This window comes from Fusarium pseudograminearum, chromosome 3 (genome assembly GCF_000303195.2).
Source record: "Fusarium pseudograminearum CS3096 chromosome 3, whole genome shotgun sequence".
NCBI classification, from domain to species: domain Eukaryota; kingdom Fungi; phylum Ascomycota; class Sordariomycetes; order Hypocreales; family Nectriaceae; genus Fusarium; species Fusarium pseudograminearum.
In genome coordinates, this window is record NC_031953.1 from 3,366,657 (window position 1) to 3,392,195 (window position 25,539).

At 50.4% G+C, this 25,539-nt stretch overlaps 8 protein-coding genes across 8 annotated transcripts; 5 read left to right on the forward strand and 3 right to left on the reverse strand.

Moving 5' to 3' along the window:
* Positions 1 to 263: 263 nt before the first annotated feature.
* Positions 264 to 4,041, reverse strand: FPSE_04506 (uncharacterized protein; the record flags this gene model as incomplete). The annotated part of the gene is made up of 2 exons (XM_009257624.1): positions 264 to 1,396; positions 1,443 to 4,041. The coding sequence occupies 2 exons, from the start codon at positions 4,039 to 4,041 to the stop codon at positions 264 to 266; spliced, it is 3,732 nt and encodes a 1,243-aa protein (XP_009255899.1).
* Positions 4,042 to 6,133: 2,092 nt separating this feature from the next.
* On the reverse strand, positions 6,134 to 7,456 carry FPSE_04507 (uncharacterized protein; the record flags this gene model as incomplete). The annotated part of the gene is made up of 3 exons (XM_009257625.1): positions 6,134 to 6,379; positions 6,452 to 6,577; positions 6,632 to 7,456. The coding sequence occupies 3 exons, from the start codon at positions 7,454 to 7,456 to the stop codon at positions 6,134 to 6,136; spliced, it is 1,197 nt and encodes a 398-aa protein (XP_009255900.1).
* Positions 7,457 to 8,385: 929 nt separating this feature from the next.
* Positions 8,386 to 10,782, reverse strand: FPSE_04508 (uncharacterized protein; the record flags this gene model as incomplete). The annotated part of the gene is made up of 4 exons (XM_009257626.1): positions 8,386 to 8,817; positions 8,866 to 10,078; positions 10,133 to 10,456; positions 10,511 to 10,782. 4 exons carry the CDS (start codon positions 10,780 to 10,782, stop codon positions 8,386 to 8,388), a joined length of 2,241 nt encoding a protein of 746 aa, XP_009255901.1.
* Positions 10,783 to 11,304: 522 nt separating this feature from the next.
* Positions 11,305 to 13,083, forward strand: FPSE_04509 (uncharacterized protein; the record flags this gene model as incomplete). The annotated part of the gene is made up of 4 exons (XM_009257627.1): positions 11,305 to 11,328; positions 11,394 to 11,545; positions 11,600 to 12,971; positions 13,024 to 13,083. 4 exons carry the CDS (start codon positions 11,305 to 11,307, stop codon positions 13,081 to 13,083), a joined length of 1,608 nt encoding a protein of 535 aa, XP_009255902.1.
* A 926-nt stretch (positions 13,084 to 14,009) lies between these two features.
* FPSE_04510 (uncharacterized protein) lies at positions 14,010 to 16,705 on the forward strand (the record flags this gene model as incomplete). Its single annotated transcript, XM_009257628.1, has 3 exons — positions 14,010 to 15,198; positions 15,253 to 15,408; positions 15,459 to 16,705. 3 exons carry the CDS (start codon positions 14,010 to 14,012, stop codon positions 16,703 to 16,705), a joined length of 2,592 nt encoding a protein of 863 aa, XP_009255903.1.
* A 1,644-nt stretch (positions 16,706 to 18,349) lies between these two features.
* On the forward strand, positions 18,350 to 20,528 carry FPSE_04511 (uncharacterized protein; the record flags this gene model as incomplete). Its single annotated transcript, XM_009257629.1, has 2 exons — positions 18,350 to 19,969; positions 20,025 to 20,528. The coding sequence occupies 2 exons, from the start codon at positions 18,350 to 18,352 to the stop codon at positions 20,526 to 20,528; spliced, it is 2,124 nt and encodes a 707-aa protein (XP_009255904.1).
* Positions 20,529 to 21,627: 1,099 nt separating this feature from the next.
* Positions 21,628 to 22,737, forward strand: FPSE_04512 (uncharacterized protein; the record flags this gene model as incomplete). The annotated part of the gene is made up of 1 exon (XM_009257630.1): positions 21,628 to 22,737. One exon carries the CDS (start codon positions 21,628 to 21,630, stop codon positions 22,735 to 22,737), a length of 1,110 nt encoding a protein of 369 aa, XP_009255905.1.
* A 637-nt stretch (positions 22,738 to 23,374) lies between these two features.
* FPSE_04513 (uncharacterized protein) lies at positions 23,375 to 25,393 on the forward strand (the record flags this gene model as incomplete). The annotated part of the gene is made up of 2 exons (XM_009257631.1): positions 23,375 to 23,740; positions 23,942 to 25,393. 2 exons carry the CDS (start codon positions 23,375 to 23,377, stop codon positions 25,391 to 25,393), a joined length of 1,818 nt encoding a protein of 605 aa, XP_009255906.1.
* Positions 25,394 to 25,539: the final 146 nt, after the last annotated feature.

Consider the following 25,539-nt stretch of genomic DNA (forward strand, 5'->3'; position numbering starts at 1 on the left):
CACATTCAAAAGTGATACCTGCTCAGCTAGCTTCCACTTCTTGGTACTTCAAAAACCTTAGGATTTATAAACGGATAACCTAAAAGTTTGTTTAAATAGCATAAACTAGCTGACGAATTTCATCTCTTACGCCTCTAGCAACCAACTTTTCTAATACCCAAGGGTCAGTCTTCCCCCTCTAGCCTCGACCAAAAAACATGTTTCCCAGACAGTACAATCAATGCAATGCCGTCCTATGCAATAGACGTTGCCACAGACCCTGGTTAGAGAGCCGCGGGTTCGTAGTATTCACGGAAACGGTCGGTCTTATCCCAGCGTATGCTCCAGACGACATTCCAACAGACTAGCAACAACGGAGGAAATCGCACCGTCCAAAAGGCAAGATAGCCATCAGGCAGAGCCCCCACGTTTCGTTTGAGTGCATCGGGCATATCTTCATAATGGTTCCTCTTGTTGCGCAGAGCACGAAGCAGGTCAAGGAGGCGTGCCCCGTTGTACTTGCGCTGCTTGCCAAGGGAGTCCACAAAGTCGCGCGGCAGTGCCTTGAGAAAGTCCCCTGTCACAGCAGAGGCGTGGCTCTCGAGCTCAGCCAGTGCCGCTGATGGGGGGTCTCTAGGCTCCTTCTCAAAGTGATCCGACACGTCGCACAAGAATGCGAGCCTTTTTCTTGCAGACCAAAAGAAGGGATGAGCCATGACCTCTTTAGCTGTTGGGCGACATTTGGGGTCTGCTTCAAGCATGGACGAGATGAGATCCGAGGCCTCATGGGCAAAATCACCAAGAGAGTCGAGAAGATCCAGGTTGTACTGGCCTTTTCGAATGTTGACTTCTCTCATGTAGCGATCACCGCAGTCAAAAGGATGCGAACCATTGGTCAAAACATAAAAGAAAACCAGCCCAAGCGAGAAAATGTCGATGGCTCGGGTAGCACGTCGGGGCGTTGCGTTGTCGTCCGCCAAAACAGACCCGGAGCCGCTCTGTGTGCTCAGTTCCATCATGGCACCCTCTCGAGCGTCGTCATCGAGCAGAAGCTCGGGAGCACGCCAACCAGAAGTTCCTGCTGCACGACCCGTAGTCGCACCAAAGGATGATTGGCCGCCCTCCAATTTTTTACAAAGTCCGAAATCAGATACCAGCAATCTTGGCTTGCCATCCTTGCCCTTGTTGACAAGAATGTTCTGTGGTTTGAGATCACGATGGACGATGCGGAGCTCGTGTAGATGACTGATTCCGTTGGTGATCTGGTAGAGAACGTTGGGCAAATCATGTCGTCCAGCATTTGCAAGGTCGCGGAAGTAATGCGGTCTCTCAATAACGTCAGCCAACGAGGCGGCACACCGCTCCAGCGCGATGTAAAGGAATCCATCGCGGATTTGTTGCGAGTAATATCGGATAACTAATGTGGTCAGAGTTGGTTACTTGCTAACAAAACAGAAACTTACCATTGGGATGATCGTCGCTCTCTCTCAGAAGTCTAGTCTCTTGAGAGGCGATGTCATAAAACTGAATCAACATGCGCTTGACAGCTACCGCACGGCCATCAAATTTGCCGGCAAACACCAATGTGCCGTTGCTTCCTGTTCCCAGCTGCTCATCTGTGTTCACCTCAATATTTCCCATACGAATAGTAGAGCCCGTCACAGATTGCATGTCATCATGTACCGTCATAACATCAGGTTCAAGACTAGGTCTTTCGCCCAGTTTCTTGGCATTGTTCACGGCGTCCTCAACAGTAGCTGTGGCAGGGTCATCGCCGCGAGACTGAGAACCCTCTTGAGCCCGGCCCTTTCGATGCTTGACACCACCACGTCTCCCTCTGTGTGCTTTTTTCTTCTTTTCAGGTGGTGCACCAGTTTGGTTGGCATTGGCTGGCGTGTTCTTGTTCTGGCTCTGGTTCTGGAGAGTGCTTTGCAAGTCATTCGCTATTTTGACGGGTGTTTCCACATTGCTTTCAGCAACCGGCTTCTTGGGCTTGGGGGTCGCTTCCCGGTCACTGAGCTCCACTTCCTTAACAGGAGTGTGTGGGAATGCATCAGGTTCCAATTTGGACGACTCGGGAGCTGGTACAGGGGGCTCTTTTGTGCTCTCCTCAAGCTGTTCGCCGAGTGTTTCGGGTTTCACTTCCTCAGAAATGGGTTCGGATGTACTGTCAGCGTCGATGTCCGTGCCAGTGCTCTGTGCATCATCAACGAAATTCTCATTGACACTGTCGGTTTCTGTAATGGCCAGAATGTCTTGAAGTTCTCTCCAAAAACCCCTACGTTTTCCACGCTTGAGGTGTCGACGGATGTTTTTCTGGTTGTAATACAGTACTGAGACAAAGATGATAATCACAACGGGATTGGTGATGAAGTCTTTGATACTCTTGGCAGCACTGTCGGGTATTGATCTGAACTTGTCCAAAAGGGTGGGCTCATCCGCGAATCCAACTTCAGTATGGGGTTGAGAATCATGCTGCAGCTCGTCATGGTCATCGTACACGTCATGTACTTCTGGGACCTCGATTGAACCAGCAGGGAGACTAGGGGCGTGAAAGCTACCTCTCTTATCCGTGTTGCCAAGGTAATGGGTGCCTATCAAGACCTTGGACAGCTTTGTTTGGTTGAGCGTATCCCAAGGAGGAGCAATGTCCCACCAGTCGGAACGAGACATCTGAGCCACAGGTGCATGTGCAATGAGAGGGTACAGTTGACCAGACATGACATACCAGCCTCCAGCTCGAGTCTGGTTCAGGAAAATGCTATTACTGCGCATTCGGTCTTCTGTCTCATCCTCTGCTGGCATTGGTGGCTGGGGGAGGACGACAAGATCAGGGTTGCTCTCAGATGTAGCGTCACCTGGTCGGCATACATCAAAGACTCGGGCAACCGGTGCTGCAAAGTGCTCGCTAAAAACGGGCACTTTTTCGGATCGTGTATAGTCAAAGGCGTAGACCTTACCATCATGTTGGCTTGTGATGTATTTCTTGTCAAGGGAAGAATGATGCTGCTGGAAAAGGTCGCTGTCGTAGTTGTTGGGGCTCCACTCGGAATATTTGAGGGTAGCAATAGGAAGACCGTCATCGCGTCGCTGAATTCCAACAGTGTATTCGGTTCTCCCCAGTGTGATGGTACCAGTCGAGCTACACTCCAAGTTACCTGCATCGTATAGGGTGTCGGGACGTGAGCAGCTCTCGGCTTCGTTGACATGAGACCCTCCAGAGCCGAACCACTTCAGAACTCTTCCACTTGCGGCATCGAGGGTGATCATTGTCGTCTTTTTGTCGCCAGTATAAACGACGGGAGAATTATCGTCGGCGTATGGTGCCAGTTCCTCGACAAGCTTCTTCATGGTGAAACCAGTCTTGATGAAACCATGATTTGAGTCTGGTGCCCACATGTAGATCCCACCGTCTCGATTGGGTTCAACGGCCCAAACGTAATGGTCGACTGCGCGGTAGTTTTCATCGAGGGTAGATTCCTCGGATCGGTAATGTTTAGTCTCTATCATAGGTTGGTCGACTTCGAGATGCCAGAGCGTTTTTCCAGTTCGTCTGTCGTTGGCGTATAGGTCTCCGTCGACGGTCGCCAGAAGCACAAAGTCTTCTACTTCCCAATCCTTCAGATTCCGCGCAATCTGCGGCGAGGCCAGTCCAGATGCAAAAGCGCTGCTGGACCGAAGATATGAAGGGTTTGGTGCTCCCACGGACCTCGAGTCCGGAGCCAAAGTTGCGAGGGCGCTCGCATCGTCAGGAATGCGTTGATTATCTCTCTTTCGGTTCTTTCGGGTGTCTTCTTTTTGGCGAGGCTGGCTGGCTGTGGAAGGTCGTTTTACTTGATTGACAGTTTCACGCGCCTTGGCCGCGTCAATGGACGTGACGGCCCATTGGACGGTATCGTCAGACGGGTGACTGCCAGCGGGGCGTTGCAGTTCGCTGACCTGTCGGTGCTGCTGCTGAGCATCGACAAGTTGCAACCAGGGCAGGAGTATAACAACAGCAACCAAGGCGAAGAGTTTCTTTTGCTGGGGTCGACGTCCCTCGCCAGGAGGTCGTCGCAGCATTTTGGGCCAAGGTTAACGCTGCGAGCGATCACATAGGACCGCGGCAGCGGAAGACTGGGTTGTTCGGTCAAGCCGTTGGTAAAGGCGGAGTCGGACTCGAAAACGGCGGGTAGCGTTAAGGGGCGTTGAGATACTGGTCGAAGGCTCGGTCGCAGGTTATATCCAAGATGATGAAATAAATGAATGAAAGGTTGGAATGGAATACGGGGGAAAGGTTGGGCAGGGAGTCCCAGCACAAAACGCTTGCTTTTTGCCCTGCCCTGGCTTGGCTTGGCTTGGACCTTCCGTCTGTCGCTGACACCACTCAAGGGACGAGGGGGGCAGGCACGTTTCTCAGAGTGGGCAGGTTGACCGGCGTGGCACGGACAAGAAGGTCAGGGACTGACGAGGAAGGGGGAGGGGAGCTTCACTGTGGCTTGAACAAGTTTCGGGGGGACGAAAAAGATTGACCACTAGAGGTGGAAGAGACGAAATCATTTGGTCAGTTTGTGCTGTTGAAGACGCATTATTTACGGTGTTATTTTGTGCATCTTCCACTCGGTAATCAATTATTCTGCTTCCCTCCGAGTCAAGGTATGAAGGCCGTATTCTGTACGTTACACACTGTATGCGATCCAGACCTTTCTTTACAGTGATGGAGGTTTTGCTAGTGGGCAGTAGAAAAGATGGCTTCTAAGCTTAATGAGAGTGCAAAAATGAATAACCAAAGATGATAGTCTTAACAGCATAAACTTACTTTTTAATTTCGTCTCTTGTACCTCGAGCGGGCAACTTTTCCGACCTTGAGGGTCTTGTCTAGGACTGGGTGTACAGTAAGACATGAGAAAGACACGCCGATATCTTAGTAGGGATTACTCGAACATCCAAGACAAGACCCAATTCTAGTTAGTAGACAATTAAAGGTATTCTCCTTGCATTGTTATCAGGCGTGGAAAAGGAACAAAGTCAGACAGCACAGTATACAGAGTATACTACAGAGTACGGAGTGATGGTAGTGATAGCCATTCGGCAGCTGTATTGCAAACTCTTTTTGAACTGGTTCGCGGGGAATCGGGTTGCTACACTTTATCGTCCAATCAAGAATAAGAGCCTTGCATTAGTAACAGTTTCAAAAGATTGATATTGGTGATGATAATCGTTAACCTTCCTGATTGACCTGATCTTGTTACACGGTTGAGGCAATGCAGAAGCTTGACTTATGTGTGTGGTACCCAAAGTCAATCAACTATACCTAGGTATCTAAAGACTGCAACTGTTAAACCGAAAAGACAAATAATAATCACCAAAGCTTCGCATGTACTACCCTGTCAAAGCCAAGTCTTTTGTTAGACTGTGTCTATTCTATTCTATTCACCATCGTCTTCTTTTTTGTGGGCTGGATTCGCTTATTGCTACCCCCGGATCGAATGGTCTGTGCCTGCGGGGACCTATTTACTAACGTAGGTTCCGTCCCACTCTCCCTTGAATGGTGCAATTTGAAGACAATTTATCCAACCTCAAAGCTCAAACTCTAGGGTAAAGTCAGTCTCATCAGCATCACCAACCACTATCCTATACCACGAATTGACATCTTCTGTTTCCGTACTCTTTATTGGGATAACTCCTCAGTAAACCAAAACTTACTTAGTGGCCCGATTATATGAGCGAATTTAAAAGACACCAGATGCATGTATCAACACTCACAGCAACATGTGGATCTTAGATCTGCAGACTACGAACAAGTCATCAATGCTTCTCTCAAATATACAGTTTAAACAGTTGACCGCCATCTTGCCGACATGACGAAACTGCAAGATTCCACTTAGCAGCTATACATACTCTCATATACATACAATCTAAACCTATCATGTATTCAAAGCCTCATTAAAATCTGTGTGTCTCCAGCTAGGGCACACCTCCCTTGAACTCACCTACAACCCATGCTCTATCCGTGTCAACCCTGCTTATCTCAAGCAGCCACCATCGTACGTCCCGGCCCTGGTAGGAAAGGATGCGCAAGCTGTAAAATCAGAGGTGACGCCAGCTCGGAACCCCTACATAGAGTGATGACCTCAGCTCAAGGGCACATGAATGGGATGGAATGTGCGTGCTCTTAGCTCTGCCGAGCAGCCTCCATTCTCATCTTGGCATTGCTCAGTGCCACATCCAGTTGATCTATCCGCCTCAGCATTTCACCTTCGCAGGTTGGTGTGTATATTATGAGCTGCTTGATGAACAAACCCAACACTGGTCGAAGCTCGTCGAAGCAATCTTTGAATCGATCGCCAAAGCCGTCCCTCACCACGCTCTTGGGTTCCAAAGACAGCACAGTGATGAGTTTGGATAGGTTGATGCCGAACTTCCGAAATGTTAGTTTGTCATTTCTCAAGGGCTTGTGTGAGACACGGATATCGCAAGGGTCGTGACGTACCGAGTCAAAGGCCGAGCAAATACCCCCTTGATCCTCCCAGCTGAAAAGCATCGTGGGAGGACGGCTGATCGTCCTGGATATCTCCTGAATCTCATCAACCATGTCTTGGCAGCGCAAGTATGTGTTCTATGTAAAAGTCAGCTCAAATAAAGTGATACTGTAGTAAAAGGCAAAACGCACTCCAATAATCTGGACCTTTACACCGTCGCCTGCAATGTTGTTCGCTTGCAGCATCACGTCGGACGCTAGGCTTTGTATCCCTTGCATGGCATTCTTGAGGTCCTCTGGGATCACCCCAGTAGAACTGCGAGAAGGAGGTTCTGGAATGGGAATCTGGTCGACGATGGGGTCGATGACGGGCTCAACAATTGTCTCGACAGTTGGTTCAATAATTGGCTCAACAAGAGGGTCGACAATTGGCGCAATAACTGGTTCGATGGCTGGTTCGTCGATAGGGTCGATAACTGGTTCGGCAGCCAGCTTAATACTTGACTCGACGATAGGATCAACAGCCGGTTCAACAATAGGGTCGACAACTGGTTCAATGGCTGGTTCAATGACTGATTCAATGACTAGTTCCACGGCTGATTCCACGGCTGATTCAATAATTGGTTCGACAATAGGGTCGATAACAGGGTCGACGACTGGTTCGATAATAGTGTCAACAGTCGGTTCGATGTTTGGTTCAACAATTGACTCGACAATTGGTTCAATAACTGGCTCGATAATAGGGTCTATGGCTGGCTCGATAATGGGATCGACAGTCTGTTCGTTGTCTGGTTCAATAATTGACTCGATAATTGGTTCGATAACAGGGTCAACAGCCGGTTCAACACCTGGTTCAATGACTGGTCCGATATTTGATTCCAGAATTGAACCGACAATTGGCTCGACAATCGGGTTGATAATGGGAGGTACTTCCTCAGACTCTGGTATCGGAAGCGTCGAAGCGACAATTGTGGTTATAGCAGATATGCTAGAGAGGACAAATAGTGTGACTCGCATGATGGACTGCGATGCCCTTGACTTGTCAGATCGGGGAGTCTAATTGATATTCTGCTGCCGGAGACGCCACCGTAGAACAAGTCGATAATAATGTAACCCTTCACGATGGAGAGTTGAGAGTCAAACGTAGTGAAGCTGAGGATAGAGCAAGATGACCAAAACATCACAAGAGTTGCTCGTCAGGCAGATGCTTTCTTTTATCATTTCTACTCCCCCCTTTCTATAGTTGTCTTCGTTATTAGTCCAAAAGACATCTGGATGTAAGTGAGATCGCATTTCTTGGCCGAGTACATTTAATATGAAGTGGCGGATTTAAATGGACAGCAGCATGGCCATCCGGTTCGGCCGGCTCCATTGTGCAGTCATTTATAACCCTTCTCCTTGGCAGCGATCCGCTCATGTAGCACGAATGTCCCGGCATTAAAGCAGAGTAATTGCTTGTTGCAGGCCTGGACTCTGGTTGAGGATTAGCGTAGAGAAACATGGCAATGGAAAAGGCGTTGTCTCGGATGATGGATTGTGCACTAGATACAAAACGCTAAGCAACCAAAAAAAGATCCTGTGTAATCTTGTGCAAGTGTTCTGAATGGTTATGAATGTGCGAGTGATATGACTTGTATTATGTCAGTAAGTATTTCATGAAGAGGTTGGCACTTAGAACAGCCAAGGCTGTCTAGGTATGTCATGTTGTATAGGGAACATGAACAAAAGACACCACATGCCTGAGACAGCCACGAGTATCCCTAGTGGGAAAGTGCACAGAGATGGACAAACATAGATTACTCCAAATAATGCTTTTAGAGAGTCCAAGAACTGGACCTATCCTTCTTTTGAACATGACAAAGAATTTCATTACGTGACCTCTCGCCCTGACCAGTTTTCTACCGAGATACAAGCAAATCACTCCCATGCAAATGCAGCGAAGCCCTCTAAGCGAGCACCTCCTCACTCTCCTCAATAACCTCCTCGACAATCTCCTCAATCACCCGATCCTCATCTGATGATGTATCCAGGGACTTTGTGTAGGCCTCTAGCAGAGGAGCGTGAGGGTCCTTTGGTAGGCCGAGAACCTCGCGCTCTTCCAGCACGTCGGCCTCCATAGACTCGCGCCAGCTGTGCCACTCCTCGAGCATACGGCGACGAGCCTCGACAACGGCCAAATCAGCAGAAGCACCACGGTCGGCATCTTCTTGCTCAAAGACACGGCTGTATTCTCGGAGGTTCTTGCGGACCGACTTCTGCTCCTCCTTAGTAAGGAGAGTAGCAGGTCGAGGGCGCCACGCGAACTGCTTGAACTTTTCAAGGGGCTCTTCTCGCAGAGCCTCACCCTTGAAGTCGTAGATATGGTATCCGTTTTCCATCTGTCACGTGTTAGCATAAAACTTGAAAGGTTATTAGATTCAACTTACAGAGTGCTTCCAGGCAGATGCCCAGGAGGCGACGAAACGACCTGAGGGGTCCCACTCGACATCTGTGACGCCGTAGTGATCGGCAGTGTTCATAGCCTGGAGGTTGGCGGTAAGGTCCTTGTCGGACTCGGGCTTCTCGCCCTCAAAGTCGAGGTCGAAGAAGTCGAGGTCGGAGCTCTGTGTGTTGGCAATGGTGGCAATAACAACAAAACGACCACGAGGCGACCAGTAAATGGCGTTGCTGTTCTTCTTGTCGAGTGTTCGGAGGTGCTTAAAGTTACCCACTTGCTGGCCCTTCTTGGCCTTCTCGGGGCAGAAGAAAGAGACGGCAGTCTTGGGAGCGACAGCAGTGACGCCTACAGGCTCGGTTGTGGAGATGATGGCGAATCGGTCACCCTTGGGTTCCCAAGCAAAGTTGATGACGGTATCCTTGATGGTGTCGACGACCTCAACAGGGACACCCTTCTCCTTGACTCGGAAGATCTCAAGAGTTGTGGCTTGAGACTTCTTGGACTTTGAGTGTCGATCGACCTTGACGCAAATGTAGGCAGCGTCGGATTGCCAGTGAAGCTTGGCATCGCTGACACTGAAGAGGTTGAGAGATCGAACAACCTCTTTTGAGGGAACGCTCATCAATCCAACCTTGGCGGGGTTGCTGCCAATTTCGGGAGTCCAGTAACAGAAAAGCTGCTCGTATTCCTTGATACCGTCACGCTTGGGACTAGCGGGAGCCCAGTCAAAGTCCACAACACCATCGATCTTGATGGAGGTCTTGTCGAGAAGGTTCATGCGGGGAAGCTCGTAGACGGAGATGGACTGGCCGGGGTTGAGACGGGCAACGTACTTGTCGTCGGCAGACCACTTGAAGGCAGGCCATTGCATCTTAGGCGGGGGCTTGCCATCCTCCACCTTGGGGGGCTCGAGGTTGGCGAAAGATCGAAGGGGAGTAGCGGTAGCGATATCCCAGATAACGTAGTTCTTGCCGTGGTCGTCGATGGAGAGAGCGGGGTGGCCCTCATCAGGGATGGAGATGGGTCGGTTGGACCAGGTGACGATGTACTTCTCACCAGGGGAGAAAGAAATCATGTTCACGAAAGGGTGAGCAAATCGAGCTTGTCGCACCCATGAAGAGCCACCCCAAAGCTGGACACCCTGAGCGTGGACAGAGGTAAGGTATGTACCCAGAGGGGACCACTGAATAAATGCCTCCGTCCTAAAGACCTATTAGTATAAATCCGTATAATTTTGTGAGGTTCTTTTAAATTACCAAAATGGTCGCTCAACAATGTTCTCGGGCTGATCCTTCTCGTTGTTCCAATAGATTCCGACGCTGTCGCCACGGTACATGACGAACTGATCGCGGCCACGACCTGAGGGGTCCTTGAGGAACCATCGCAAGTGCTCCTTCTCGGTGAACTCCTCGATCTGGGGCGGTTGGTAGGTCTCGTCGATGCGACCTTCTCGGCCGTAGCGCTCGATATCGGTGAACTTGTTAACGCGGAGAGTGTGCTTCTTGTCGAGAGGGGTGAGGTCGAGCTGGCGGGTAGCGGCGGCAGCCTCGGCGGGCGAGGAGTACTCGACAAAGGCGAATCTTTACAAGATCAGTTCCAAGCTCTTTATTATTCATTCCACGCACAACACCTACCGAAGAGACTTTCCATCGTCGCCCATGGGCATGTGTACGGAGTCCTCGCGTGTCTTGCCGACTGTGTTGAGCTTCTTCAACAAGAACTTGACAAGCTTGGGCTTCTGGTCCTCAGTGACCTGGGGAAGGCCGTCGATAACGACAAAGTTGTCATAGCCTTGGTCTAGGGAAACCTCGAATCGTTCTCGCAGGTCGGAGATATCAATATCGTCATCGTTGAACTCGTCATCGTCAAGATCGGCCTCGCGAAGGTGGTCGAAAGAGGGTGCCATGATGGGCGATATGTGGTTGTTGGAGGGGTGCAAGAAAAAATGCCCCGCTCTTCGAATCTAGATGTTTTTTTTCGAGGGTTTCAGAGGGTTCGGCTACCGGGCACAAGGTTTGCGAAAAAGGCCTTTATGCGCGCAGGAGATATGACCTGGAAGACACGCGGAATTCTGTCTAGAGCCGCGGAGAAGATCGCTAAGGAACGTGCGGAGTCTTGATGTTGCGGTGGCCAACCTAGTTCCAGCACAAATTTGGTGTTCTTGCTTCACTTTCCTGCGAATGTGTGCGTGATGCGGAGAAACTGTTGTCCCTCTTCCGAAATCGCGAAGTTCTCGTCGCGGGGCAAGTCACGTGTGGCTTTTCTGGCCTGGAGTGGAGGGGCTACGCTATCAAGCTGCTGAGATAGCTCCAGAAAAAAAGGCTGCAACGTCTACCCCAAGGCTGAAGCATATTGACCTTGACAACGACGATAACCTCTTACGTTTTTATAGGTTTCGCCGTGTTCAGAGTCACATTGTTTGCCCATTATGGTATGTTTACTTGCTTGGGGGGTTTTGCTCTCTCAAACTTTCCAACATTAATAGGGGAACAACATCTAACATATGCCCCTCCTTAGTCTTTCCAACCAACCCAAATTTTTGAAGAGGGCACCACCGAGGAGAAGGGTGAGAATGCTCGTCTCTCCGCCTTTGTTGGTGCTATCGCCGTTGGTGATCTCGTGAAGAGCACACTTGGTCCCAAGGGCATGGACAAGATTCTACAGTCAGCGTATGTTGCGCCCAACTTGCGGTCGACGAACCCCCCCTTTTAACACGATGCTAGCTCCACCGCCGAAATCATGGTTACCAACGACGGTGCCACCATCCTCAAGTCGATCGCCCTCGATAACGCCGCCGCAAAGGTTCTTGTCAACATCTCCAAGGTTCAAGATGACGAAGTCGGTGACGGTACCACATCAGTTGCTGTCCTCGCTGCCGAGCTGCTAAGAGAGGCGGAGAAGCTGGTTGACAAGAAGATCCACCCCCAGACTATTATCGAAGGATACAGAATAGCCAGCCGCGCTGCTTTGAAGGCTCTGGAGGGCTCAGCCGTCGACCACAGCAAGAACCCCGAGGCGTTCCGACAGGACCTCCTTGCCATTGCCCGAACAACTCTCAGTTCCAAGGTCCTCGCCCAGGATCGCAATCAGTTTGCCGAATTGGCTGTCGACGCTGTCCTCCGACTCAAGTCTTCCGACCTAAACCATATTCAAATCATCAAGAAGGCTGGAGGAAAGCTGAGCGACTCCTACCTTGACGAGGGTTTCATTCTCGACAAGAAGATTGGTGTTAACCAACCCAAGCGACTGGAAAAGGCCAAGATTCTCGTGGCCAACACTTCCATGGATACTGACAAGGTCAAGATTTTCGGTGCCCGTGTCAAGGTCGGATCAACAAGCAAGCTCGCCGAGCTCGAGAAGGCTGAGAAGGACAAGATGAAGGCCAAGGTGGAGAAGATCAAGGCCCACGGCATCAACTGCTTTATCAACCGACAACTTATCTACAACTGGCCCGAGCAGCTGTTCACCGATGCCGGTATCATGTCAATTGAGCACGCCGATTTTGACGGTATTGAGCGCTTGGCTCTGGTGACAGGCGGTGAGATCGCCTCCACCTTTGACCACCCTGAGCAGGTCAAGCTTGGTCACTGCGACACAATCGAGGAGGTCATCATTGGTGAGGACACCCTTATCAAGTTCTCCGGTGTATCCGGTGGAGAGGCTTGCACAATTGTTCTCCGAGGTGCCACAGAACAGCTCCTCGATGAGGCTGAGCGAAGTCTGCACGATGCTCTTGCCGTTCTGTCCCAGACCGTTAAGGAGCCCCGAACTACTCTCGGTGGTGGCTGTGCTGAGATGCTTATGGCCAAGGCCGTTGAGGGTGCTGCTACACGAGTTGAGGGTAAGCGACAATTGGCTGTCCAAAGCTTCGCCATCGCCCTTCGACAACTTCCCACTATCCTGGCCGACAACGCTGGTCTTGACTCTGGTGATCTTGTCGCCAGGCTGCGCAAGGCTCTTTACGACGGTCTCACAACTTATGGTCTGGACTTGATGACACCCGGTGGTGGAATCACTGATATGCGAGATCTCGGTGTTATTGAGAGCTACAAGCTCAAGAAGGCTGTCGTTTCTTCGGCCAGCGAGGCCGCAGAGGTAAGCTGCACTTGACAACATGATTCGAAACATTGCTAACATTTATGACTAGCTTCTTCTCCGAGTAGACGATATCATCCGAGCAGCTCCTCGTCGACGAGAGCGCATGTAAGGTTAGGCTCAGGTAGCCAGGGATGATGGGTCAATGTGCATGGACCATGATGATCTGTAATGATACCATAGATGCGGCGACATGGAAATGCAAAAAAGGACCTTCATGAATGAACCTTGCTATATGAGAACAAAACTGGCTACTGCATCAAGATTCATGACAAAAGTAGATAATAAGTATATCTTAGTAAATTTAGCTGAGAAGTCAGCAATTCCTTGAGCGCCTGTAAGAAAAAAGGAGTCCTCGAGAGCCACCACGATGACTTGAAAGTTGCCCGCGGCTCAATATTATTTCCTCGCTCGAGTACCTATCACTACGCACAACTACTTGATGGTTTCCCGCATAGACTCGAACGTATGGACCCGGCCAAGACGCAATAATGGCAGATTAAACAGTGCTCTATGGCCGCACTACCTTTACTCAGACCGGACTGGTGCTGGGCGAGCTTGTTGCAACTGAGGCCAAGTTGAATAGTGAATAGAGGGGTAACTACTAAGCAGTGATCTAGGAGACAGGTGAATGCAAACGGGATATCTCGTGATGTTGTTAGTGGCAGGCAGCTAAGAAATAATCGTGGAGATGGTAAAGGGGCTGCCAGCTGTTGACACTGGCAAGCCACTGCCAACCTATTCAACTTCTCATCACACTACCAATAACTCCTTGTCGCCCCGCATCATTCACTTCTTCTGCATACATTGTTCGCTCAGATTATCACCACTCGCCCTGAGCCAACCCGTTTACTTCTTTCACTTTGCACTCTTTATATCACACACTCAGCACTTTGACAATCAGTCTCACTCACTGTTCACTTGCTTCAGAGAAGTCACTTGCGAAGCTTCTGACGATCACACTTCTAGTCCGATCATTCCTTCATCCGGCCTGAAGCATTCACCCAAAGCATTCAACAAACATACTTGCAGCCCAGCATGCCGCCGAAACAACCGCGCAAGCGCAAGCCTGTCGCATCACAAACCTCATCCCAGCGTCGACATCGCGCAGCTTCAGCGATTCCCTCGACACCTATCTCACAGCCCATGTCCTCTTCCGTCACAAAGAAGCGCCGAGTCGATGATGACAATGAGCGCATCGCCGAAACGCCTCAAGAAAACAAGCGACGCGCCATGGGCAGTAAAGGCCAGCAAACTCCAGAGAGAACCACTCAGCTCGCTCAAGCCACCTCTCCGAGCACACCTTTTGAAGTTTCGTCAGCCGAGAGCTCTGATTCTGACTGCCAGATAAAAAAGGTATTGCCATCACCAAAGCGCAAACTTATCGCTGCTAGCCCAAGAGGTCGCCCAACCAAGAGGGCGAGGATGGAGCGCTCTATCACCCCCTCGCCAGCCGACGAGTCTGACTGCGTCATTGAGAAAGTTCTGCCATCGCCTAAGCGTCGCCAAGTTGAGCAGAAAAAGAGAAACATCAAGCGACGTAAAGTCGGTGACTGCTCTGAAAGTCCTGTTTGTATCGAGAGCGATGTCGACAGCGATGCTGGAGATGTGAATTCGCTGCCTGAGCCAACACAGACACAAACTCCGGAGGAGCTGCGAGAGCATTCGCCCAGTATCGTGGACGCTTTGCTTGCATGGCTTGACGGTCCTCAGTCCGGTGGAGCGGCATCAGAAGCGGCCCAGCCAGCTTCAACACCTGCTATCGCAAGTACTCCGCCAAATGCGCCATTCTCAACAGCCCCCGAGCATCCCATTCAAGAGTCTCCGTCTATGGGTACCCCAAGTGGACAAGGTCAAACTCGGGAAGCTCAAGTCGAGAGAGCTCAGGTTGAGAAAGCGCAAGTCGAGGAAGCGTCTACAAGCCCAGCATCGGACTTGGAAAATATCGCTCCGTCATCAACCTATAAACTTCAGCCAGTCTACAGCGGTGAGAACCTTCAGGAATCACATACTCCTGGCACACCTACACACTTTCGCCCCCATCATCGAGACTCACTCGTCGGCCTAAAGAGCATTCTCAAAAGATCTAGCGAAAAGCCTTTGCGCGAGATCAACCCGCAGGTTGACATAACATTCCCTGATATCTCTCCGCTCTCTAGAGGCGAGCGCGACTTATCATCACCGACCGAGCGAATTCAAGACAGCAAGCACCAAGCCAAGATCATCCGTTCGTCTGAGCGCAGAGTTTCATAGGACGGACCTGCCACCAAACGAGCCATAGAGGATGAAACTACATCTACACCCCCACCACCAGTCAGTTTCCCAAGGAGATTGACGTTGGCAGATCTCCGATCCAAAGATTGGAAATCATCTCAGTCCAGGAACATTTACCGACCTTTGACCCCACTCCCAAAACCTTCTCAGTGGCTTCGACAGAGTAAGTACGACAATTGTCGCGACAATGCGCAAGGCTGACAATAAATCTAGGAAAAGAATTGGAACCTTTGACATCTATCATCGACGAGACTGCCGCAGAGGATGCTACATCTGACCAGGGGACACCCTCAAAGCCACCTACCGAGCGAGTCAACCGTACTACCCAAAAGTTGATCAAGGCAGAACCACAAAGCTCTGACGAGGATGATTCGGGAGATGAACGTTCATGTCGAGTTGAAGAGTGGTTAAAATCAGAAATCATTAAACAGGAAACACCTTCGAAGCTGCCTACACAGCCAGTCATGCGCCAGACTCAGAAGTCAGTCACGCCTGAAGAGCAGTGTGCCACTGATGTGCGAATCACCAAGAACAAGCGCCACAAGCTTGAGAAGCAGATGAAACAGGGCACGGAGCGACAATTCGCACGCTCAACACCTCTATCCCGCAAGACTCGGAGGTCAAAGAGGGTTCATGAGCAGAATGATACAGATACAGAAGAGTCTGAAGGCGAATGCCAGAAGAGACTCGAAGAAAAGCAACTGGTGCCAGTCCCAAATAGAAATTGGACCAAGCCCTCCTTCCCTAACCAAGAAATGATGCCTCAAGTTATTCGAGATGGTGTTTCGGAGCATGCCATCAAACCCACCGTTGCTACTTTTGAGGAGAAATCAGCTGCTGGTCACGGATTCACATTTGAGAATGACGACTCAAACCAAAAGTACAACTGGGATGTCGACTGGAGTGCAAGTCCTTCTCTGGGCAAACGCGAGACACGTGCTGTGGCCTCGGAACTGAAGCATAGAGGCATCAAGACCGAGAGACAATACAGCAATTTTTGGTACAACCTCACGATGAAGCTGTCATCGATCGCGGGCTCCCCGGTCCCGCTCTTTACCGCAAAGAAGAAGGCACTGGAGACTTTTGTGGAGGAGGCGATGCGCAATGCTGATGACAGACGAAAGCGAAAGGCCCGGAAGAATGCTGCGAAGAATAAGGCGCGTAAACGCGAGAAGAAAAAGCACAAGACAAAGGATCGTCGACAAGGTGTTGAAGCATTTTTAGATGCCAGCGATACGGATAAGGAAAAGTGTCAGAAGAAGTCGAAGAAGCTTCCTCAAGGTGTGGATGCATTCCTGATCCCTGGCGATACCGACGAGGAAGACAAGTCATCATCCGAGGAATCCGGTTCCGATTACGATGGAGAAGATTTGATGGCCAAAGTGCGAGCGGATATTGACAGGCAGCGAAGGTTATCCGGAGGTGGAACAAGCTGTGGGTATCGAAAGGGGGATCTTTAAAGAGGCGATCGAGATGATATCCATGCGATGGAGAAGCAGATCAGTAGTACTAGCTGGCTATATTTGGTCAATGTAATGAGCACGTCACATTTTGGAGGAGATGATCACAAGGCAAAGAATAGCATAGTGAACAAAGGAACAGGGTGTAGGAAAGCCTCGCCTCAACACAATTAATTGTTTGGATCCCTTTATTATTAACAAATGAGACAAGATGACCGTTGCTGTAGAAAACCACAGAGGGGCCATGCCCAAGCAAACCCAAACCCAAGCCCAAGCCCAAGGATTGTAGGGCTCTGGGAAAAGAAATGGGGCGCGAGATTGCTTGTTTTTCTCCCGTGTCGAATTAACTTTGGTATGAATGAGTTTTGCTCTCTGTAGCGAGATGCAAAAGTTGAGGCCCGCGGTTGTTAAGCCATGACTGGTTGTCCTTGTTTATTAGACGCGGGTTATGCGGCCGAGATTAAAGCAACAGGGGGCTCCGACCAAATTGGCACTGTAGACTAAAAGGTTTTTAGGGAGGTACTGCACTGTAACAATACAAGGTTCACAGTGTCAGCCCCCCTGGCAGTGGCTTGGCTCGATAAGGCCATGTCGAGATACCCATGCAGAACCCACATCTGCAAATAAAACCAATGTCACTTTGAGGCTATTTTTGTATGCGGCACTACAAGCATCCCATCTTTCTTTTTTTTGCTGTCTAAACTGTGGGTGGGATCATCTCTCTCCTCTCTCTCTCTCTCGTTTGGGGATCGTCATCCACTTCCCGGTTTAACTTGTTGGTCTTGGTATCTTTGACTTGTTGATTGACTTGATTCGAATCTTGACTTTCCTTGCCTTGATGCTTGAATCTCACTCGTTTTTCCTTTTCCCCTCTCTCACTCTTAGACTCTCTCCTTGATCCTTGATTTCCTAGAACCCATTTCCTTCTTCTTGTCTCTCTACTACTCATCATATCATCCTTTTTCATTCTTTCTTGTCTCAAACCCTTCAACTTTAGAACTAATCAATCATCAACCCCCCCTTTGTTTTGGAGGCCACTTCATTCAATCCCGCGCTTAATTTTGGGTAATATTCTCGTCATCCCGGCCGCGACCGCTTATTATTACCGCCGTCTGGGGTTGCAAAATCTTGTTTACCTCTAGATAAGAGCACTATAGCATTGTCTGTTATTCCTCTCTTCAACTACCTACCTACCTGCCCATCCGACCCCCAGTCTATCGTTGATCGATTGAATCCTCTCGAACCATCAAAACAATATTCAACCTTCGCTTCATACCCTCGCTTTTCATCCCTTTTTCGATCCCGAATCGCTTTAGCACGACTTCTTTTGGCCCGGTTATTTGGTAATCGACTCCTACCCCGGCAATCTTGAAACAGCTCAACTCCTTCTTGTTCATAACAACGGTTACCGCCATATCGACAAAGAAAAGCCAAGTACGGCACAGTCGAACAAAATAGAAGCGAGTCTGCCTGGAACAGTAATCAACGATATCACAAGCCACGATCCAGTAAAGCCGATCCATACCCCAAGCACCTGTACAAATCAACCATTGCGACACCAAGATTGTTTTTGAGAGCCCTCGGGCAAGTCGACAGAGTCCCTTCTCGTTTAATACTTTTTTTGTTTCTCCGGGTTATGCGACAATGATTCGCACGCTTGACATCGGCAGTGCTCTCCCCGGTCCCGACTCTCCCCCAGGAATGACCACCTCAAAGAGCTCAAAGACCTCATCTTTCCAATCTTATGACAGCGACGATGCCAGTGTCATGGCCGACATTGGCCATTTTGAAGAAATTGGCCTCGACGATGACAGCGTCACCCTCAAAAGTCCATCAAAAGTCGACGTTCGCCCCAGTCTCCCCAAGGCTCACTCGAGTCGATCTCTTGTAGCTGGCAAGACTCCTTCCAAAGCTCGACCGCCCTTCCCAACTCTCGAGACGAACGTATACACCTCCAACCCCCGAAGCACCAACCTCAGCGCATTGACAGAGCCCCTTTCTGCCACGCGCCCCAAGACCTTGACCAGTCCGTCCTCAGCCTCTCTCACATTCAATCGACGACGAAGCCCTAGTCCTGCTTCATCACTCAACCCGAGAGATCCGAGGGAACCTAGTTTCGCTGCAAAGCCCCGTCGAAGGAGCTGGCAGACCGCTCGCGAGCGCAAGTCCTTTACCGACCTCGAACGAGAATGTGACGAGGATGATGGTGACGATATTCCGGATGGCATGTTTCTCGATAACGTGCCGCTGTCCCCTCGGCCTATGCAGGAGCGAACACCCAGCAGACCTGCATCCACATCACCCTCCCCAAATCGATCCAAGGAACGGGTTCGAAGTGTCGGAAACGGAACACCTGCTGTAGCACAAGCCTCGGGCTCTCTCCGTTCGCCAACTTGGAAGGTCGATACTCCTCGCAGTCCTGCCCAAACACGAGCTCATAGCTGGAACGCAGCACTGGCGGAACTGAATGCTGAAGCCAAAACCCTGACCGAAAAGCTCGAAGAGCACGCCGACGAGATAGTAGAGCAGCACATCAAGCGCCCTGCGAATCAGCGTCCCAACACCTGGAATGCGTCTCGACGTTCTGCCGACATGTACGAGAAGAAACAGCGCGTCAGATCAACACCTGAGCTGCCACCTCTTCGCAAGACCAACATTATGATCGACCCTCTTCCTGTTTCCAAGGAAAAGGAAGCTGTCTTGAGCCGCACGCGTCCATCATGGTTGCCACCCAAGGATCCTGCTGAGGAACGCCGACACTTGAAGGAATATCAGAAAATGATGGCAGCCAGCGCAAAGGCTGAAGAGCGACGCGAAGCCTCCCGAAGAGCCAAGATCGAAGGGCGAGACAGCACAGCTGACAATCTGATGCAAATCTGGGAGAGGGACGTGATTCCACGATGGAATGAGGCCATCCGAGAGCGCAGGACAAGAGAACTCTGGTGGAAGGGCATCGCGCCCCGCAGCCGAGGTGTTATCTGGGGTCGAGCGATCGGTAACGAACTCGGTCTGTCGGAAACATCGTTCAAGGCAGCTCTTGCGAGAGCCCAAGAAATCGAGGCCAGAGTCAAGGACGACAAGGGCGATGCCGAGGATGCCAAAAGGGCAAAGTGGTTCCAAGAAATTCGCAAAGATGCCTCGCACAACACATGGCAGGATCTCCGGATTTTCGACGTTGAGGGGCCTTTGCACCAGAGTCTTGTCGACGTCCTGAGTGCTTATGCCATGTACAGGAGTGACATTGGTTATGTTCGGGGTTGCAACGTAAGTACACCCTTAGCCACCTTGTGATACTCGAAATACTAACCAAGTCCGTCAGACAATTGCTGCTTTGCTGCTCCTCAACCTACCCGATGTCCCGTCCGCATTCGTTGCACTCGCCAACGTGCTCAACCGCCCATTACCTCTGTCATTTTACACTGGCGACCCAGGCGCACAAGCTTCCGCATTCAACCTTGTCATGCAGACGCTATCTCTCAAGTCCGCGCCTCTCCACGCACACCTTACCAAAAAGATTCCAACTGCCGAACTCGAGCAATCCTTGTCGGTGATTTTGACTGCCATATTCACACAACATCTCGCTATTGACGAAGCAGCCCGCTTATGGGACGTGTACGTCTTTGAAGGCGATGCCCTTTTGATTCGAGCTGCCGTGGCGCTTCTTCTCAGCCGCGAGATGACTCTACTCGGCGCCAAAACGGCTGAAGAGGTCAAGACGATCCTTAACGAAAGAAATGCCAAGGTCTCTTCCGCCAGAGTTGCTGGCGAAGTGGGTGCCGAGGACAAATTCATGATATCAGTCCGTGAGGCAGGAAAAGCTTAGGCGTTTGTAATGGGCCACCGTTTTGGAAAGGCTCTTGATCTCGGGACTTGCTTGGTTCTCAAGCCGTACATTTGGTATAGATGGGGAACATATCGACTCCATTTTCATGGCGTTTATTACACGGACTTTGGATCTTGGATGGGATGCAGAGGGAATGTTTATGAAATATTTGGAGAGGTTATAGAGCGGTGTTATTATCTTCGTAATTGCCGTTGGCCATAATTGGGCAACGAGATTTTGAATCAATATATTTTGATGATCAGATGTGTTTTATGAATTGGTCGATGCCGATGAAGAATGTGGATATATAACTAAACTTTCCAGTACGTACTTGATCCAGAACTCAAAGTGCCGAGACATTGCGGTTGTTGAAACGGATCACCAGTTGTACAACCGTTTCACCGTTGACAAACTCAACCTACACGCATAGACGAAGCTTGGACTCAATTCACTACCGACTGGTTTTAATTAATCACGTAGACACGGGGAGTACAGGCCTATTCAAGTCGTGTTGAGCTGGACTACTGGACATTAGTTTTTCACATCAGAAAACTCGGTCGTGGTGCAGGGTAAGAATACATGGCGTTTCAGCCTTGTGTCATGCAAACAAAGCAAATTCATGACAAACGACAATACCTTTGAATGAAACAAAGCTCCCAGTCATGATGGCTAGAGCTTCCTGTTTCATCTTGTTTATCCCTCATCTATCGCGTCTGGTATCGCGTAGACATTGAAGACATACTTCAAAGGTCAACAGAACATTAGCATTCGCCCTTGACTGAAGAATGTCGCTGTTATTCCGTAGGCAATGTCGTCAAGTTAGATAGCACCTCTCAAAATAGAACCATGTCATGGCTGTGTGGGAAGAGGCTATCCCAGGTCGTCCTAGACCCCAGCCGGGCAAACATCAACCTCTTAGGTGACACGAATGAAATACCACGTGATCACGTCCAACTTTTGACCCCTCACCACGTACCGCGCAAACAACGAGAGCAGACAAAAACATTCAAACACCACCGTCCCAGTCATTCTCTCCACCCACTTACACCGCGAAAAAAGCATCCTAGTCTGGGGCGACGCGACACGACACTCGTTCAGAATGCCAGCCGGATATAAGCATGGGGACACCCCCAAGAAGGCCATGGTTCGAGGCACCATCTCGTACCTCGAGTCCCAGGGCCTCCCCGTCAACAAGTCAGCCATCTTCAGGCACTTTGACCTGTCTCGCTCTCAGGGTTACGCCGCGCTGAGTGTCCCCGCGTCCAAGCGCAATGACCCCGAATGGGAGGAGACGCGCGGAAGACCCCTCAAGATCTCCGAAGAGGATCAGCAAAAGATGGAGAAGATCCTGTGGGACGACAACTATGTCAACGTGAACCTGAACTGGCACGGCCTGGCCAAGGAGGCTGGTGTCGAGGTCGACGTGAACCCAAGGACCCTGCACAGGACTATGGGTACGCTCGGCTACCGACGATGTCTGCTATGCCCACGCACCTGGGTGCACAAGAAGGCTCGTGAGAAGCGAGTTGAATATGCCCGGCGCATGCTGGAGGCGTACCCGCAGCCCGAAGACTGGCGAGCTGTCCGATTCAGTATAGAGCTGCACTTTGGATTCGGCCTCGATGGAAAGATGCGTCTCATCCCTCGACCCGGCGAGCGAGTTTGCGACGGCTGCACCACTAAACCCGAGGCTGATTGGCCACGCGACTTGCGAAAGGCCCATGCTTGGGTTGCCGTGGGCTATGGATTCAAGAGCGACACCGTCTTCTACGAAGACTCAACAAGCCCCAATTGTACGGGTGTCATGACCATGCAGGAGTACAAGGACCACATCCTCGAAAAGACAGTCAAGCCATGGCTCAACAGCACCGGCCCGCAGAGCTTCATTCTCGAGGAGGACTGTGAGGCCTTTGCCCACGGCGCTGCGAGCAAGGTCAACTTGGTCCAGCAGTGGAAGGACGAGCACAATCTGCGATACTACTACAACTGCGGCGACAGCCCCGACCTGAGCCCCCTCGACACTCTCTGGCCTGCGTACAAGCAGTGGACGATGGAGTCACCCAAGGACTGGGAGGACGAGACGCTCCAGAAGATGGTTCGCGACGCGTGGGCAACCTTTGACATGGAGCGGCTCAACATGTGGGTCAACTTTATGCCGCAGCGACTGAAGTCTGTGATCGATACCGACGGCGCACTGGTACCTTGGTAGTGATTGAGAATGGCGTTTGTCTTGTTCGTGATGGTGTTATGAGCGATGGGCTAAATGGTAAAAGAAGATTGAGGGCATGTTATGCTGGGTATATTTTGCTAGAACCTCGTAAAGCTTGTTAAAGCATCGTATCCCGTGGATGCGCTTGATGTTTGGCGGATGGCATAAATAAATAGAAAATGAAATAGCTGCAAATATTAGCAAAGAGAAGAAGTTGTACATCTATGAACTTTATGTTTCTCCAAATCTTGATGTGCTGAAGGCGAGTTCTCTATTATTGTCACACACTCTAGCTACGTTAAGGCCCTGGAAAACGGCCGCTGAAACCATAAAGGGCGAAATTAATAAGTCACTCTAGCTTGACGTTTTAGATTTTTTTAAGTATCCCTCGTGCTTTGTTTTATTTTTTTGCGCCCTGAGCTTTAGCTGAGTGTGGGCTGTTAAGCACCACCGGCTGCCTTACACTGCAAACAATCCACCAGATGAGACTTGACGATTCTTTCATCCACTTCGAAATATTTTGGCCGACCAAAATTTTGTTCACTCATCTCCTTCTCGCTCATATACAGATTCTACGCCGCACCGATTAATCATGTTTTGCTATCTTATTTGACCACACTACCTCAGTTTGCCCACGATGAAATCTTCCAGGTCACCGTCTAAAGAAAAGACGACCAAGGAATCTCCCCGATTCAGCTATCGTGCATTCAGTGACTTTGGAACTTCACCTACTCCGATGTCTCGTCAGACCAGGGAGGATAGCGACTTTTGGATGGGTCGCTACCTGGCTCCTGGCACCCCTTCCCCCATAAGAGCCAACCAAACTCTTGTTTCTCCAGAACGACGAATGAGTTTCCCGATACGCGAACCGAGTCTTGCTATCAGAGAAAAAGGGACTGGGTTTCATGATGACAAGTTGGCCAAATCTCAAGGCAACTATCGACACCCATCTCTGCGACGCGGATCGGGTATCGCATATCAGACACCAGAAGTTTTTGGTAGAGTCACGGGAAACCAGAATGCATAGGATGCATGGTCTAGCACGACGAATTCGATGAATGGAGGGTCATTTCAGTGGCAGCCTCCCAGCAGCCAGCAATCTGTAAGCGATAGTATCTGTCAGGTAAGTCAAAGATGCATCCAAGCTATTGCACCTGGGTCGGCGAGGTCGCAAGACATTTCAGCCATCCACTAACTTCTCAAGTTTGATCTCAATCGGCGAAGGTCGCAGCGAGGCGATATCCAACCTGTCGAGCATCGACCTCTTGCTGTGATCACCAAATATCCTAAGCAACCGCAACCTGAGCCTGAGCCTGAGCCTGAGCCTGAGCCTGAGCCTGAGCCTCCTAAAGTTCATTCCCGAGCCCCAACAGCGGATTTTGAGAGTGAAATTTGGCCCGCGGTGCAAGACAAAGTCCAGTCTCTTATCGAAGAGAAAGTGTCGGGACAGATAGAAAAAATGCTGCAGGAACGGGAGGCCGAGTTGGAGTCTTTGACCCGCCTTCCACTGCTAAAAGCAGACAGCTCTCCCGAGGTGTACTTGGCTTACGTCCAATTCCTTCAGAAGAGATTGAAAGCAATGTCGAAAAACTCCCCCATGAAACGAAAGACTGAAGCTGTCATGTCGTTGGCGCTGGACTTGGAGCCAGGACTAGAGACGGGCCTTCGCGAGCATTTGGCCCAAATCGCCGCTGGAGAGAGCAATCATGAAGCAAACAAGGACCTGGAAATGAGCGACCGAGAGGGCCAAGAGGAAGAAGAACCGCAGATAGACGATGAAGACGTGGTTACGATTCCTGACGAAGACGATTCAGATTACCAGGACGATCCGGATGATGTCGATGAGGAAGATAAGATCTTGCCTTCTATCGAACGTTGTACCCCAGTTACCACGCCGGCGATAATGGTCCAGCTTCACAGATATGAAGAAAGATATATGAAGTCTGTACGGTCTGCAAAACTGGAGAAAGAAGCACACAGTCGCGTGCTCAGTCCTTTGGACAGACACTCGAACATGCCAAATGGCAGCTCCGATGACCCCCAACAAACGACTGGCCATCTTGAGACCTCACGCAAGGTTATAGAACTCGAAGACACCTCAAAAGGGGAATCGGGGGATGTGCCTAACGACAAGAAGAGGCATTTGGAACCTCCAAGCACCCCGACTCGAGCAGGCAGCAAGAGACGTTGCATCATCAAGCCCTCGCCTGGACGCATACACAGTCCAGCTTCGTCAACTTCTTCATACTTACCCTCAGTGGATGAGATGTACAGCTCAAGGTTGGCAAAGCGATCATCTCCAGCAACACAACCCAGTCCCATGAATAGCCAGCGCTCACAGGCTACCAGCCTGACTTATAGTCCAGCAGTGAGGGAACAAGAGGGACCAAGAGATGTCTCTGGTGCTGCCCCTAGGCCTCCAGTACCGCTATTTGGCGAGTCGCCCGGTCTGTTCATGACTCCCGATCCAGCTCCCGCCAGCAATTCGTTTGCCTTTAAGCGAAGCACGTCTAGTAGCGCACGAAATGTCGATCAGATACAGCACGAGGGCAGATCACCGTCTCGCTTCCGAGAGAACACGGCCGATTTTGAGGCCCTGGATACGCCCCAGAAGTTGTTGTTGCTGTTCAAACTGACCAGAGGAAAGAAGTCATAGCCAAGTTGGAGGCACCGTTCTAGCCCAAGGTATTGGTAAGCGTTTTTGGAATGATCAACAGTAAATGGTTGTTGGAATTGTTTACTCTAGAGATTCTGGTATGGTAATGTGCTAGGATGAGAACTGAGGAGATGATAGTAGAGTGG